Source organism: Petaurus breviceps, unplaced genomic scaffold (assembly GCF_028583685.1).
Source record: "Petaurus breviceps papuanus isolate PSGF00001 unplaced genomic scaffold, PetGlider_PUasm1.0 187, whole genome shotgun sequence".
In the NCBI taxonomy this organism is placed as follows: Eukaryota; Metazoa; Chordata; class Mammalia; order Diprotodontia; family Petauridae; genus Petaurus; species Petaurus breviceps.
The window spans coordinates 26961459-26979599 of record NW_027185799.1 but is presented as its reverse complement, the minus strand read 5'-3'; the positions used below and the strand labels follow the sequence as shown (position 1 = coordinate 26979599).

At 37.3% G+C, this 18141-nt stretch overlaps 1 protein-coding gene across 1 annotated transcript in view; it reads right to left on the bottom strand.

Annotated features, from left to right (window-relative positions):
- Positions 1-15366: 15366 nt before the first annotated feature.
- SPATA6L (spermatogenesis associated 6 like) overlaps positions 15367-18141 on the bottom strand; it is a 77727-nt gene continuing 74952 nt past the window's right edge. Inside the window, exon 12 of the mRNA XM_069090788.1 lies at positions 15367-15465. Within this exon, the coding sequence (XP_068946889.1) occupies positions 15367-15465 (99 nt within the window). The remainder of the gene's footprint in view (positions 15466-18141) is intronic.

Below are 18141 nucleotides of genomic sequence, written 5' to 3'. Positions count from 1 at the left end.
TTTGTGATTCCAGTGATTTTACAAGTGTACCTCCCTTCAAGCATACCAGATACATGAACATCCAAATTACTACTATTATTCATTCATATTTACATAGTGCTGTAAAGTTCACACAGTGCCTTTCCCACACCAACCCTGGGAGGGAGGCAAGACAGAGACCGTGCAGCATAGCAAGAAAGAACCTGAGACTTGGAATTAGGAGATACAGGCTCCTTCTCATCCTGACACTTACCGTGGATAAGTGACTTCACCATTCTGAGTCTTAGCTTCTCCCTCTGCATGATGGGGACTATTTCATAGAATTACGAGGAGAAGGTATTTGGTTCACCTAAAAGTACTAAATGCACGGGACTTTGTCAATATCTTCATGCTCATTTTACAGATAAAGAAACTGAGGCTTACATGAAGCACCTCGCTCACAGTGGTGAAGTTAGCAAGTACTGAACCTAGGTCTAGATTTTGAGAAAGAAGGTAAATTGGGAATCATATAGTACGAACCACATTTGACAGAGAAGTAAACTGAGATGGAGATGAAGGGACTTGCTCAGAGACACCCACGGAACTGGTGTCAGGGAAAGGTCATACAAGTTATAGGTGCTCTGATTTCAAACATAATGCGCTTTTCACCATACCACACATGCTGCCTCAGCATTAAAGATAAGGATTCACTGCAGGACTTCTCTGGAGGAACAAGCAGTCTTATTGCACTTAAAATAGAATTCAACTTGTGAAAATTGGATTTACATTTGAAACATATATCTGTTACCTAAAGAGAGGTACACTTGTGCTAGAGGCTTAACCATTCTGACAATGTTACTCAGAAAAGCTGCTTTTATCAGTGCCAACATCTGTCCATCCCACCACATCGTAGTTTGTTCTTATTTCATTGTTCTCCACACAAAAAAAAAAAATCTAAATTGACACTGAAAATGTAAGCCCCAAACTCTAATCATTTTAATCAATAACTCTTACCCGGTAAAAATACACAGTACAGGACTTCATTCAAAGGTAAACAGACAGAACAAGATGACTTCTTGTTAGCAGATAGCACGAGTGCATGTACTGTTACTTTAAATGAGTTCTTCAAACTCCCCCTATTGCTCTCAACCATTTTTCATTGTACGGTTAGGAACACCATAATCCACAGAGTCCTGGGAGGGGAAAAAAAACATAAAATCACTAACAGCACAGAGTATTTACTTCCTTATTATAAAGCTTCAGGGATTCATGAGGTCATTGGCATGAGTATCCATTCCCTCTACTGATATCAAACTTGCTCCCTGCCCATGCCTAAGGCAGAGTAGTGTTTCCTTCCCCTTAAAAAAAAATCCTTCCCAATACTCTCTTTTCACTTAGCTAGGCTAGTCCTTGGCTGACTAGCACACACATGCAGTCACTGGGCCCCTCAGAAAACAGACAGCACCACCATCGATGATGGGTCCTAAACTCAAGCCTTTCTTTCTAGGTTGGTGGAATCTATGAGAGTTAGCACTCTGCTGACATATCCTTCAAGAACCCAGAGTCACCTCCATGTTACAATGAAATATCAGAGGAAGGTTTTAGGATATTTATAAAGGGAAAAAGTGAAATATAATTAAACTGAATTCACTGTTACATGTAAGGGCTACCTGCAAGTCCCCTTTTCCCAGATTATCTTCCTCAATCTAAGATAATTTGCCTGGTTTGGATATGCTGTGTCCAGCCAGACTTTCCTATATATGCAGTAGCCATGAGTCAGCAATAAGACAAGGAATACTCCCAGGGTCCTGTCCAGTCCTTTCCCATGCCTTGTATTTTTCAGAAACAAAATAAGAGATGGGGTCTATACATTCTCATCTCACCTTCTCCTGGAATGCTCACCTTGCCCTCCCGACCAGAAGATCCTCAATTTGGCTGAAGACATACTTATTAAGCTGTTGATATGTTCAAGGTATTGTTTACTAATTATTAGAAGACCAATTACCTTGGAGCTGGGATTTTGAGGTAACCTTATTTTATCTAAGTTTTCCTAAAAGTGTGAGTAGGCACCATGTGGTAAACTCTTCCTCTCCAACCTCCTCCCTGATTAGGCATACACCAAGCACAGAGCATTATGTGCCAGCTTCATGAGTTGTAACAGGATGCTATAGTGTAATTTGGCAAGTCTCAGTTACTTAACTTAGTAATTATAAGCTATGTTCTGTATAACTACCTAATAAATCCCTGGATGGTTATTTCTGAAACCAAAGATGTAATGACCCAGCACTTGTCCTTTAATCTTTCAAGTGGAACGTTCTAATCAGGAAAGCTGCAGAACATGGAACTGTCTTGTTATCTCTGTGCACCAAAGTGATAGAAGCCATGTGCCCTGTGTGGCAACTAAGAAGTTAGCTGTGCCTTCAATGACAGTGGGGCTAGACATTCAGGAGTCAGATCAGAATGAAATATGAGGCAGAACACTAGCTATTTCACATTCCCAGCACAGCCATGAGGTTTTATTCTATTTTTTGAAGTACACTAAAACTATTACAATAATTTGATGTTGATAGCAGAGCAATACTGAACTGTATGATGTGTTTAACAAGTGACCTTACTAGCTATTTGTCCTTGGGCAACTTATTTAATTTCTTTGGGCCTCAATTTCTTCATTTGTGAAAAGGGATTGATCAAATTTTTTCATTAAGGTCTCTCTAGTTAGAAAGCTCTATGATTCTAGCTATCTGGCATAATGTTTTCAAAACTAGGGTCTATGATGGTTGCTAGTGGACCTCATCTTTCTAAGCTTTAATCTATAATGGTTTATTATAACCTTTATAGTATCATAGATGTACACTGGCTGTTCCCCATTCCTGGAAAGCCCTCCCTCATCTCTATCCCCTGAATTCCCTGAATTCCTTCAAGTCTCACCTGAAATTCTACCTTTTGCAAGAAGACTTTCTAGATTCCCCCTTAATGCTAGTGCCTTTCCTCCAAGATTATCTCCAATTTATCCTGTATATTTTTTGTTTGTAATTAAATCATTTCCATGCTGTCTCCTTTACTCAAATGTGAGCTTGTAAATGAGGGCAGAGATTGCTTTTGCCTATCTTTGTATGCCCAGTGCTAAACACAGAACCTGGTATATAGTGGGTACAAGCTAAACAGTTATTGACTTTACTTGTCCTTGGAGGTCATCTCATCATTTTACAGGTGAGGAAACTGAAAACTAGAGATGTTGAGGGATTTGTCCAAGGTCACATAAGGAATAAATGGCAGAGCTGGAAAAGGAATGGTTTGGGGACTCAAAATTCAGCAGTCTTTGTGCTGCATGTCTTTCTAAGTTGTGAAGGATAGTAATTTGCTGTGACCTTCACCTCTCTAAGTTACAAATTGTGATGTTCTCTAGTGACCTTGATTTCCCTTCTCTGACATGTGTTTCAGGTAGTTAGGAGTCTGAGCCAGACACAGGAGATGGAAGATAAAGAAAGTGAAGAGAAAACTAAAAAAAAATAATTGCAGAATCCACTGTGTCAATGACAATTTTGAGCTTGAAAATTACTTGGGAATGGCACACGGGGCAGGCCGGGAAACAACGGGCGCAGGGCAGGCCGAGAAGAAGCCTGACCAACAAGGGGGGCAAGTTGTCCCACCAACCACAAGGGCCACTACTAGGCCTTTCACCAAAGGGCTGGGACTGGAAAGAGCAAGATAAGAACCAAAACAGCAAATACTCCTGGGACTACCACTCCATAGCCCAGAAATTTTTTAAAAACCCCTATCAGGACCTCCAAGGACCAGGATGGCAGAGTGAACCCCGTCTGCTCCAACCCCCCCCCCAAAAAAAACATAGTAACTATTGCCCCAGGGCAAAACCCTCAACAGTAAAGGCTTGGGATCTCTAGAGGAAGGGTGTGGCTAGGGCCCTGCCTCAAAATGGGTAGAAAGCAGACTACAAAGACTCTGGAGTCCTACTATCCTCAGAGGGAGGAACCAAACTCAGAGGGAGACAATGTGGACTCCACAACCACAGCTGAAACATCAACAGGGAATGGGTCCCAAGCACAGAAAGCTCTCCTAGATGAGCTCACAAGGAACTTTTAAAAACAAATGAGAGAGATAGAAGACAAAATGAATAATTCTTTTAAAATCAAAATTGCAGAATTAGAAAAACATTATAATGAAGAAAACAGCTCCTTAAAAAGAAAAGTGTATGATATGGAAAAGCAGCTCCAAAAACTAACCTAGGAAAATGATTTGATAAAAACCAGAATCAACCAAACTGAAACAAATAACTCTATGAGGAACCAAGAATTAGTCAAACAAAACAACAAGAATGAAAAATTAGAAAAAGAGGTAAAATATATCAATGGAAAAATAACTGACCTGGAAAACAGATCCAGGAGAGATAACCTGAGAATCATAGGCCTACCAGAAAATCATGATGAAAAAATGAGCCTGGACAACATTCTCCAAGAGCTCATTGAGGAAAATTGCCCTGAGATACTAGACCTGAGGGTAAAATAGAAATTGAGAGAATCCACCAGACACCTGCTGAAAGAGATCCCAAACTGAAAAGTCCTCAAAATGTTGTGGTCAAATTCAAGAACTACCAGGTAAAAGAGAAAATACTTCAAGTGGCCAGAAAGAAACAATTCAAATATCAAGGAACCATAGTGAGGATCTCACAGGATTTGGCAGCCTCTACACTGAAAGATCAGAGGCAGTGGAATACAATTTTCCAGAAGGCAAAAGAGCTAGGGTTACAACCAAGGATCACCTACCCAGTGAGACTGAGCATATTCTTCCAGGCAAAGAGATAGTCATTCAATGATATAACAGATTTCCAGACCTTCCTGATAAAAAAGCCAGAGCTCAATGGAAAATTCAACCGCCAATTACGAGATGCAAGAGTGACATAGAAAGGTAAACAAGAAAACACACACATACACACACACACACACGCCCTGTTATTTAATAAGAGCAAACTGTTTATAGACAAGTAGAGGGTATGAGTATAAATTACACAAAAAGACAATTTTTAAAAATCTCATTAAGGGCTACAAAGGTACTGCAATGGAAGAAGAGGAATGAATGAAGTGGAAAGGGGTAAATTATGCCACACAAAGAGGCATAAAAACAATATAGCAGAGGAAAAGAAGGGAGGAATATGAGTATTATATGAGCTTTTCCCTCACTGGGTCTGGTACAAGGAGGGAATAGCAACCAGTTAAGCATAGCACTCTATGAAGAAGAGACATAAAACGTATCATAATAGAGGGAAAGAGAGGAGGGAGAGGACCTTTGCATGAGATTTGTTGCTGTCACTCCTGGTGCGAAGAAGAAATAACATACTTCATTAAGTATAAAAATATTCTACAGGCAGTAGGAGGGGGAAAGGACTATGAAAGGGGGGTGGTAGTTAGTAGGGAGGGAAGAAGTAAGTGGGAAGGGGAGGAAAAGGGAGGGGGGCTGATAAGGGAATATTGAGGGAGGCGGTGGTCAAAAGGAAAACTATTAAGGAGGGGGAAAGAGAAAGGAGAAAAAATATAAGCATTAACAGGGGAGGAAATAGGATGGAGGGAAAGAAACAGATAATAATCATAACTGTGAATGTGAATGGAATGAACTCTCCCATAAAACGGAGGCAGATAGCAGAATGGATTAAAAATCATAATCCTACAATATGCTGTTTACAAGAAACACATCTGAAACAGAGAGATACACACAGGGTAAATGTAAAAGGCTGGAGTAAAATATATCATGCCTCAGCTAAAGTAAAAAAAGCAGGGGTAGCAATCCTTATCTCAGATAAAACAAAAGTAAAAATTGACAAAATTAAAAGAGATAAGGAAACAAACTATATCCTGCCAAAAGGCACCATCAAGAATGAAGCAATATCATTACTTAACATATATGCACCAAGTGGTACAGCATCCTAATTCCTAGAGGACAAGGTAAGGGAATTAGAGGAAGAAATAGACAGCAAAACTTTACTAGTGGGAGACCTTAATCTCCCCCTCTCTGAGCTTGATAAATCCAACCTCAAAATAAACAAGAAAGAAGTTAAGGAGGTGAATAGAATTTTAGAGGTAGGTATGATAGATCTCTGGAGAAAACTGAATGGGGATAAAAAGGAATATGCCTTTTTCTCAGTGGTACATGGCACATACACAAAAATTGACCGTGTACTAGGACATAAAAACCTCACAATTCAGTGCAGAAAGGCAGAAATAATAAATGCATCATTCTCAGATCATGATGCAATAAAAATAATATGCAATAAAGGGCCATGGAAAGACAGACTAAAAACTAATTGGAAACTAAACAATTTAATCCTAAAGAATGAGTGGATCAAACAAGAAATCATAGAAACAGTCAGTAACTTCATTCAAGAGAATGACAATAATGCAACAACATACCAAAATTTGTGGGATGCAGCAAAGGCAGTTCTTAGGGGAAGTTTTATATCCCTGAGTGCATACATGAATAAATTAGAGAAAAGAGAGGTAAATGAATTGGGCATGCAATTGAAAAAGCTAGAAAAAAAAACAAATTGAAAATCCCCAATTAAATACTAAATTAGAAATATTGAAAACCAAAGGAGAGATTAACAAAATTGAAATTAAGAAAACTATTGAATTAATAAATAAAACTAAGAGCTAGTTTTATGAAAAAAGCAATAAAATTGATAGACCCATAGTCAATATGATAAAAAAAAGAAAGAAGAAAACCAAATTATGAGTATCAAAAATGAAAAGGGTGAATCTACCACCAATGAAGAGGAAATTAAAACAATAATTAGGAATTATTTTGCCCAGTTGTTTGCACATAAATTTGACAATCTTAGGGAAATGGATTAATATTTACAAAAATATAGGTTGCCCAAATTAACTGAAGAGGAAGTAAATTATGTAAATAACCCCATCTCAGAAAAAGAAATCAAACAAGTGAACTCCCTAGGAAAATATCTCCAGGGGCAGATGGATTTACTAGTGAATTCTATCAAACATTTAAAGAACAATTGATTCCAATACTCTACAAACTATTTGGGAAAATTAGTGAAGAAGGAGTCCTACCAAATTCTTTTTATGACACAAATATGGTATTGATACCTAAATCAGGAAGAGATAAAACAGAGAAAGAAAATTATAGACCAATTTCCCTCATGAATATAGATGCAAAAAATTTAAATAAAATATTAGCAAAAAAAACTACAGCAATTTATCACAAGAATAATACACTTTGATCAGGTAGGATTTATTCCAGGAATGCAAGGATGGTTTAATATTAGGAAAACCATCAGTATAATTAATCATATCAACAATAAAACTAGCAGAAACCACATGATTATCTCAATAGATGCAGAAAAGGCTTTTGACAAAATAACATCCATTCCTATTAAAAACACTAGAAAGAATAGGAATAAATGGAGCCTTCCTTAAAAGAATAGGTAGCATCTATTTAAAGCTATCAGCAAGTATTATATGCAATGGGGAGAAGCTAGAAGCATTTCCAGTAAGATCACGGGTGAAACAAGGATGTCCACTATCACCCCTCTTATTCAATCTGGTACTAGAAATGTTAGCAGTAGCAATTAGAGAAGAAAAAGAAATCAGAGGAATAAAATTAGGCAAAGAAGAAACCAAGCTATCCCTCTTTGCAGATGATATGATGATATACTTAGGGAATCCTAGAGAATCAAGTAAAAAACTACTTGAGACAATAAATAAATTTGGCAAAGTTGCAGGATATAAAATAAACCCACATAAATCCTCAGCATTCCTGTATATTTACAATGAAATTCAACACAAAGAGACAGAATGAGAAAAACCCATTTAAAGTTACTATAGACATTATAAAATATTTGGGCATCTACCTGCCAAAAGAAACCCAAGACCTATATGGTCTTTCAACACAACTACAGAACACTTTTCACACAAATAAAGTCAGATCTAACTAATTGGAAAGACATCAATTGCTTATGGCTGGGTTGAGCTAATATAATAAAAATGACAATTTTACCTAAATTAAATTACATATTTAGTGGCTTACCAAAAAACTACCTTATAGAGCTAGAAAAAAAAAGTAACAAAATTTATTTGGAAGAACAAAGGGTCCAGAATATCAAGGGAATTAATAAAAAGAAATGCTAGGGATGGTGGACTAGCTATACCAGATTTTAATCTGTACTATAAAGCAGCAGTCCTCAAAACTACTTGGTACTGGCTGAGGAATAGAGTAGTGGATCAATGGAATAGATTGGGTACACAAGACTCAGCAGTCAATGACTATAGTAATCTACTGTTTGATAAACCCAAAGAATGCAGTTTTGGGGATAAGAAGTCACTATTTGACAAAAACTGCTGGGAAAACTGGAATATAGTATGGCAAAAACTGGGCATAGACCACTATCTAACACCATATACCAAAATCAAGTCTAAATGGGTGCATGATCTAGGTATAAAGGCTGATACTCTAAGCAATCTGGGAAAGCAAGGAATAGTTTACCTGTCAGATTTGTGGAGAGGGAAAGACTTTATGACCAAACAAGAATTAGAGGGCATTATAAAATGCAATATGGATAATTTTGATTACATTAAATTGAAAAGCTTCTGTACAAACAAAGCCAATGTAACCAGGATTAAGAGGGAAGTGGAAAATTGGGAAAGAATTTTTATAATCTATGTCACTGATAAAGGACTCATTTCTAAAATATACAGAGAATTGAGTCAAATCTATAAGAATACAAGTCATTCCCCAATTGATAAATGGTCAAAGGATATGAACAGGCAGTTTTCAGAGGAAGAAATTAAAGATATTTATAAGCATATGAAAAAATGCTCTAAAATCACTAATGATTAGAGAAATGCAAATCAAAACAACTCTGAGGTACCACATCTCAACAGTCAGATTGGGTAAGATGACAAAACAGGAAAATGACAAATTCTGGAGAGAAGATGGACAAATTGGAACACTGATGCATTGCTAGTGGAGTTGTGAACTGATCCAACCATTCTGGAAAGCAAAATGGAATTATGCCCAAAGGGCTATAAATAATTTCATATCCTTTGACCCAGCAATACCACTTCTAGGGTTGTATCCCAAAGAGATCATAGAAGTGGTAAAAAAGACCCATATGTACAAAAATATTTATAGCAGCTCTTTTTTGTGGTAGCAAAGAATTGGAAATTAAGGGGGTGACCATCAATTGGGGAATGGCTGAACAAATTGTGGTATATGCATGTTATGGAATACTATTGTGCAATAAGAAACGAGGAGCAAATGGACTTCATATTTATCTGGAGAGGCTTATACAAACTGATGCTGAGTGAGAAAAGTAGAGTCAGGAGGAATTTGTACACGATTACAGACACAATGTATGTGTGATGACCAACTTTGATAAAGTGGACTCTTCTCATCAATCCAGAATCATAAGTCAACCCCAAAAGACTCATGATGGAGAGAGATGTTTACATTCAGAGAAAGAACTGAGTTTGAACCCAGATTGAAGCAAACTACCTGCCCTTTTTTGTTTTCTTGTTTGGTTTTGTTTCCTCTTCCCCATTCTTCATTCCATCTGCTACAATCCTTTATAACCTGACTAATGCCTAATGTGAAAGTATTTGCAGATACTATGTATGATATGTATTGATTGTATGCTGCCACAGTGTGTGTGTTGGGGGGGGGGGCAGGGAAAGGGGGAAGGGAGAGAAAATTTGTAGGGGAATGAGATCAGTAAGGAGCTTTAACTAAGGTGAAACTAGCTTAGTGCTCCATTAAAATTATAATTTCACACACATTTAAAAGGATAAAAAAATCGCTATCATAACTCAAATGTTTATTTTCTTCCAATTCAGTATAAATGTATTTAGTGCCAATTATGTACAATTATGTGCTATTATTGTGGCTCGGTGCTGAGGGTACAAAGATAGATATAAAAGAAATTTATAATCTAATAACAGACTATAACTTCTGTGCTTCCTGACACTGAAGGACTTTTATGATACTCCAATCCTAGCTTTTTTCCTATGCCGTGAGATCCTTTTCCACTTTCCTCTACAGTTCCTCTTACTCTTCATCCCTTTAAGGCTCCATCCACAGTCACCTTTCTTTTCTCTCTACAATCTCTCCATTGACAACCTAATTCAATAACTTCTGGGACTTTAGTTGACTTCTCTATACATATGATTCCAAAATTAATATTTCTAAATTCCTTTCTTCCAAGCTCCATTTCCATGCCTTCAATTTCCTGAGTGTCTCACTAGTTTATCAAAATCAATTAGTTTAAAACTAAAGTCTATATTCCCTACAAAACTGCCATCCTCCCAATTTCCTTATTTCTGTTCCACATTTGGAACTCAAAAGCAATTTCGAGAAGTAATCATCCCTTTGCATAATAGTCCAAGAATATTAACCAACAATTTTGGAGTACAAGGAGTTGTCAAGGTAGAGAACTATGAGGCCAGTAAACTCCTGAACAAATTTCTACTTCAGAGGATTTTACTGAAGATTTTTTCTTTCAACATTAAGGATATTATTGTTTATATTAATCTTCTCCAGAAGTATAATATCTTAGCTAGGGGAGGGAACAGGGGTGAAAGAAACAAGCATTTATATAACATCTATTATGTTCCAGGTACTGTGCTAATCACTTTACAAATATTATCTCATTTGATTCTCAGAACAACACTGAGAGGTAAGTGCTATTATTATCCCCATTTTCCAGCTGAGGAAATTGAGGCAGAGTGATTTGCCCAGGTGTCTGAAGTTGGAGTTAAACTGAGGTTTTCCTGACTCCAGGTCAAATTCTCCCTCCCCTGTGCTACCTAGCTACCAGCAAAAAGGCATCTGGTTCTAGTTCTTCCTTATCTCTCACCTGGAGGCTTGAAGTATCTTCCTAACTGGTCTTTGTTTCCTTGTCTCCCATGTTCCTTCCCCAATACAATCTTCATATCACTGTCAAATTAATATTCCTAAAATGCATGTCTGATGATATCCATCCTCTGCTTAAAAAACCTTTAGGAGCTCCTCATAAACTATAAACTCCTTAGTCAGGCTCTGAAAGCCCTTCATGATTTAACTATAGCCTTCTTTTTCAATACTCTGTTTCACATACACTGTACTCCAATCAAACCAGACCACTTGTCCAAGACCTAATCTTGTCCTTCATTTTCTCACTTTTGTGCTTTTGTACTTCCTGCCCTTATACATGCCAAATCCATCTGCTGACATGTTCCTTTAAGGTCCAGATGAGAGTCCACCTCCTACATTAGGTCTTCCCTGATTCCCAACCATCTCCAAGCCATAAGAACCCTTGCCATCTCTGATACTACTCTGGGCCACTACTATGGATCTATCAAATTGTAACTTATGTTATTGTAATCTGGATTCATCTTGATCTACTTGATTATAAACTCCTTGGGAAAGTGGACTGTGTATTGTAGCTCTGAATTCCCAGTGCCCATAGAGAGCATATTAGTAGATATTCAATGAAATGAATAAAATTTCTAAAGTAAAAAAATTTCTCACTGACATTTTGAAACTGAGAAAATGAATTGTACTGTCAACCCAAATGAAATGTAATAATGATAAGGACACTTGCCATATGCAAGCACACTACATGGATCTTTAGTTGGTTCTGCAGAAATAATGCATTAAGAGGAAATACTATGGAGGACAATGTTCCATATTGACTTTATTATAAATAGAAGATGCATTCCTAAGAGACCAAAATTGAGAATATAAAAGACTAAAATTACTCTTCATAGAGACCTGAGATAGTGGTAGAAAATCTGCTGGATGAGAGTGGTTAGGGCTGCTTGGACATGCTAATGAGCCAAGTAGCTGAAACCTGACACTAACTCTTAAGAAGGACCCTTGAGTTTTGTGGCTGGTCTGCTGTCTGATAACTACAGATTTTAGCTGGATAGTGGAAGATGAAGAAAAATCAAGACAATGGCAAGTATATGAAGAATCAGCTGAGGATGGACTCAAGAACAAAACGTAGATGGAAATGGGACCCTCATCTTCCTTAAAAGACTAAAGGAGTAGGACAACCAATGGAACAGTAACTTTGACCTTGCAGAAGTTGTTTTAGAAGCAGTCAGCACCAAGGCTAGCACCAAGGTCTGTGGTTGTGGCAGCTAATGAGAAGCAAACTGGTTCAGCATGGATGTTAGCAATGTAACTGCTCCAGACAGGCTGCCTTGGTACTACCACTGTGAACTCACAGTTTACAGAATCATAGAATTTGAGATTTGAAAGGCATATCAGCAGACCAAAAGAAAACCTCGTTTTAATATCTTGTGTAAATGCTCCTCCAGACTCTGTCTGAAGACCTCCAAAGGTCTCCACCACCTACCTCTCTGGGCAATCTATTCCATTTTTGGATAGCTCTGATTGCTAGGAAGTTAAGGAAGCCTAACTTTGCCTTTTTGGGGTGGCTAGGTGGCACAGTGAATAGAGCACCGGCCCTGGAGTCAGGAGGACCTGAGTTCAAATCTGGCCTCAGACACTTAACACACTTGCTAGCCATGTGACCTTGGGCAAATCACTTAACCCCAATTGCCCTGCCCTGTCCCCTCCAAAAAACAAAAACAAAACAAAAAAATAAATAAATAAATTTGCCTTTTTGAAACTTCCACCCATTGTTCTTGGTTCTGCCCTCTGACTGAACAGCACATGTCTAATCTCTCCTCCATATGACAGTCCTTCAAATATATGACAGCTTTCATGGTCCCCTGAGTCTTTTCTTCTTCAAGCTAACCTTGCCCAGTTCCCTCGGCTGATTATCATATAACATGAACTAGAGGTTTTTCACCATCTTGGTTTTTCTTCTCTGGGTGCTCTCCAGCTTATCAATTCCCTTCTTAAACTGTGGCATCTAAAACTGAATGGACTACTCCAGATGAAGTCTGACAATGGCAGAGTACAATGAAACTATCAAATCCCTGTTCTCAAGATTTACCTCTCTTAATGTAGCCCAAGCATTTTTTTTGGCTACCACATCACACTTCAGACTCATAATGAGCTTGTAGTCCACAATACCCTCAAAAAATGTTTTTCAGAATATATGCTCTCTAACCATGTTACTCCCACCTTATACTTGTAAAGTTAAACTTTTGCACCCAAATTTAAAATATCATATCTATTAGTATCATTTTATTTGACTCAGCTCAATGCTTAGTCTAGCCTATCAAAATCTTTTTGAATCCTGACTCTGTCACCCAGATATCCTTCTTCACTTTGTGTCACCTGCAAATCAGAGGAGAATGCCATATATGCCTTTATCCAAGTCACTGATAAAAATGTTAAACAATATGGGCTATGCAGAAATCCTCAAAGTATACCCACAGAGACCCCCTGACACACTGACATTGACCCACTAGCAACTACTCTTTAAGTCTGACCATCCAAACAGTTCTGAAACCTTCTAATTGTACAATAACTAAATTACATCTCTCCATCTTCTCTACCTTCTGCATCTCTCCAATTTCTCCAAGATTAGAGCATAAGACACTCACAAAAACCTTGATAGAAAACAGGCAATCTACATTTATCACATTCTCAACAGACTATTTGAATAGGAAAGGCTGCCAGTGGTGCCAACAGGTTTAACTAAACTGGTTGAATTTTAAGCTTTATACAGTTTGGATTGCTCACAGGGCAAGAGTCATACTTGGATGAGTATCCCAGACATAGGAAAGGTACACTATCTTAATTACTGACGAACTTTCACTTAATTACTCAAGAACTTTATTACCAAGGATATTTAAGGAAGAGGAAGGGTTATTATCACAAACAATGTGTTTAACTAGACTGATCAGTTTTTGTATTTTTAAGATGTCTAGATTGCTTATAGAGCAAAACTGAGACCCAGATTAGGTCTCCAAGGTGTGGGAAGTCAGTCAACAAGCATTTATTAAGTGTTTACTGTGTGCTAGGCACTGTGAACAGGGGCAACCAATTTTATTTTTAGGCAACTCTAATTGTTAAGAAGTTTTACTTACAAAAAGTCTAAGTCTGCTTCTTTGTAACTTCTACCCATTGTTCCTATTTCTGCCCTCTGGGGTCAAGAAGAACACACTTAATCTCTCTTGAGGCAAATGACAGAACTTCAGATACTTGAAGACAACTATGGAATTCCTGAGAAGTCTTCTCTTTTCCAAGTGAAAATCTCCAGTTCTTTCCACGGATTCTCCAGCAGCATGTTTCTCATGTGGCTTGGTCTAAAGTCCCCTCCTGACTCTGGGTGCACTTCTCTCAATGAATTTCCTATGTTCATCCTAAAATATGGCACCCAAAATTGTGCACTGTCCTCCAGATGTGGTCCGATCAGCATGGTGTACAGCAGGACCATTGTGTTGCTTACTCTGGTCACTACATCCTAGTGCAGCCTAAGATTGCATCAGTGTGTTGGAGTTTGGGGCTGCCAAACCATATTGCTGACTGATACGAAACTGGTAGTTCACTCAAATCCCACAAGCTGTTGTTTAGCTTCACTTCCCCCATCCTGTACATTTGCAGCTGATTCCTTAAACCTAAGTAGAAGATTTTATATTTATCACAATTAAACTTCGACTTGTTAGGTTTGTTCCATGATTTTAATCTTTCCTCTCGAACTTTCGAACTTTCCATCATGTTAGCTCTCTGTCCCAGCTTCAGGTCATCTACGGATCTGACAAGAGCTCCATCTCCACCCTCATTCACGCCCTTGATAAAAATTTTGAAGAGCACAGAGTCATAGCCCAGTGTCATATCCTCTACAATGCTTTCCCTTTCTCCTTTGTCTTACTCCCAGGTAAAGAGAATCCCTTATTTTTTAAATGTCTCTGGCCACTGTTTAATCTCTCTTAAGCCTTTAATCATATTGTAACCTATGTTATTATAACATGTATATTTACCTCATTTCCTTACTAGATAGAAAACTCCTTGAGGGTAGAGACTGGCCCTTAATCATTCTTGTATTCTTAGTCATTCTTCCCTCCCCTACAATATGCAACATATTGCCTTGTATATTATAGGCATTTAATATTAATTCTCTCATTGAACTGAATGGAATTTAGCTGAATCTCTTTGCAGTGACATTTCATTAACTGAAATCCCTGGTTTCTGCTGAATAACAAAGTACACATCAAAAAGGCAGTGGTCCAAGGTTGGAAGAATAAATATTTTTAAAATGTCAATGTTGAAAGACAAAGGAGAAAGCTTGTTGGGCTAGCTGTGAATAATAAGTATCATACCACAGAAAGAAAGGTCATCATCCTTATTCCCCCTCCAATTTCTCTCTACAAATAGGCTTTACAAATTTATAAATTTTACTTTGATATTAGACAACCAACATTAAGCCAGTAAATTGAAGGATAAAAAGGATAGCTTAAGCTGCTTACCTATACAAGTGACAACTACTTAGAAATATCTGTGCTCAAAAGGTTCATGTAGTGGGGAGCACCTTAAATAGGGGGTTCTTCTTCCAAGGATTTCATCAACTTCAGAGTCAGTTACTCCCTACAAAAGAATAAAGGTTCTGGTTAGCCCCATCATTCATTCATACAAATATTATCAATATAGTGGACTAAAAAAAAAAAAGACATGAACTGTACAAAGAAGAAATAAAATAATACACTGTCATGGATGTGGAGTCTCTCTCATCATCTGTTCTGTATGGATTACTAAGCATCAGTTTCCTTATATGTAAAACTAGATGGTTTTAAGATCCCTTCCAGTCATTGTATTAGACTTAGAGGCAGAAAAGATCTGGGTTCAAATCCTACGTCTCACCCTTGGTAACTTTGGGCAAGTCATCTAACCTCCCTAAGCTTCAGTTTCCACAACTGTAGAAGTAATTTGGGTGTAATAATATTTACACTAACTACCTTACAGAGATGGGATTTGTAAACTTTAAGCATTTACATAGATGCAACTCTTTATTTTTCCGGCTCTAGATCTAATCATCTAATTCTAGGACCCAGGAACAAGCCATTAAGAAGTTGAAGTATGTGTGAGACAGGGAGCTGGATTCCTTCTAGCTCATATATGCCTAAAAGTATCTGAGATTCAATACCAAAGAGACAAGTAATGGAAACCTATGACTAGGAAGAAGGAAAGGAACATAACACACAGTGAGCAAATGACCGAAAGTAGGTATAAGATCGAATGCTTTCTCTTGGACTTTAGACTCAAGATAACATGAATGTAACGAAGTTTTCCAAGGAGTTTTCTTCTGAGCAAAGAGAGAATGAAAAAATGAAAATGATGGTAGGAAAGAATAGAGTACAGGTACATATATAAAAGAATATTAATATTGGGGGATCAGAATTCCAAAATTCCTAATGATACGAATAAAGTGCTTTTCCCATTTTGTATAAACACTTATCCCTTACAATATTTTATCATTAACTATATGTAATACATATACATAATATGGATAAATATATATAAAACTACTGTTTGCTGTTAATTGTTCTTTTAATGCATTCCTCTCACTAGCATAAAATGCAGCCTTAATGTCTCCCTCATGTACAATAAAATCATAAAAGATTTTATGACAGATTCAATTATGAAAATAACTTTGTTTAATGATTTGCTGGGTACTGACATTAAGAAACAGAAAAATGCATGTTCACTTCAGGTATTTGCCTGTGTCACAGCAGAAGTCAAAATCAAAGAAAGATTCCCTACATATGGTAAAGTTCTCCAAATATTAATCATAGATGACATTGTATTAATTACATTGAACTCCAGAACATGAGAATTTCCTCAGTGAAATGCATAGTATTGCACACACCAGATTTGTCTAAGTATCCACATTATAAAAACAAAGTAGATAGGAAATGCATATTGTCCAGACTATGACAGGCAGCACGTTAGATTTGTCCATTGGTATTTATCCCTTGAACAGGTGCCATGGCTAGACAATGATCTAGGCCCAAAATTGCGGAATAGGATGAGATTAACTTGAATTGCACTTGGAACATTTTGTTGTGCTTTCAGTTATTCCAAACTCTGTATCGCCACAAAGGCCTGTTTTTTTTTAAGATCAGTATTCTCTTAATGACACCAAATGGCTGTAAATCAAAAAAACACCATGATTTGAGAAGAATCACAATGAGAAATTATCCAAAAGGCAATGGAAAAGACACACTGGGCTTAAGAAAACCTATTATCAGCAATAACTCGTATATGGAAAAATAAAATGAGACATCAAGGACATGTATGACCAGAAAGGGAGGCAACTGAGTCATGAAGCAAAAATAAAAAAACTATAACTAGACAGCCTGAGTGTTGCATTGGCCCCATCCTATCTCTAACATAATGAAAAGAAAAAATAAATGATTAGAATTCCACTGCATCAAAATCCTTTGTAAAGAATTTGTTGAAAAAACAAGGCACAGGATGAGAAGATATGAAAGAATGCATTCTATATGAGTGTAAAGAGTGCCTGCACCAATGAAATCATGGATCCAGAAAAGAAACAAGTTCATTAAAAATATTCATTTGATAAGTCTATCACTCCTAAGGTAACAAGTACAAAAGTCAGAGGATAAATTTAACTAGATCATTATTTTATGTTTGAGTCACACTGTCATCAGTAACTCATTTGCTTGCATCTGAGTTTGTGAAAGGTCACTTGAATACTTACTGTCTCAGCAAAAGGCAGAGTATCAGAAGTTTCTGTCCATGGGCTTCAAACATTATCTTATAATGAGTCAAGTGGCAAAAGATGTCTCCCTGAATTCAACCCTAGGAATTCTATATTCTCCCATTCTTGTTTTCGCTAATTGTGCCTCTTCATGGATGGCAAATACAAATCTGTTCTACCTTACACTGTGGTCTTTGGTCCTTGAATGAAGGCCAAATGGGCCATGGCCAAGTAGACAAATGACAATCCCATATCAATCTTAAAGAAAAGACTTTAAGGAAAAGGAACATAAATACAGGTTTAACTGACACAAAAAAAAATACAAGACCAGTAAGACTCAATAACTGATAATTGGTCAAAGGATGTTAACAGAGTTTCACAAGATCATAGACTTAGAACTAGAAGAAACCTCAGAGTCCACTGAGTTCAACACTCTCATTTTATAAATGAAAAAAAAACTGACTTATTCACAGTCACACACAGTGAATAATTTTCAAAAGAAAAAAGGCACACAATCCACAACTACATGAAAAATGCTCCAA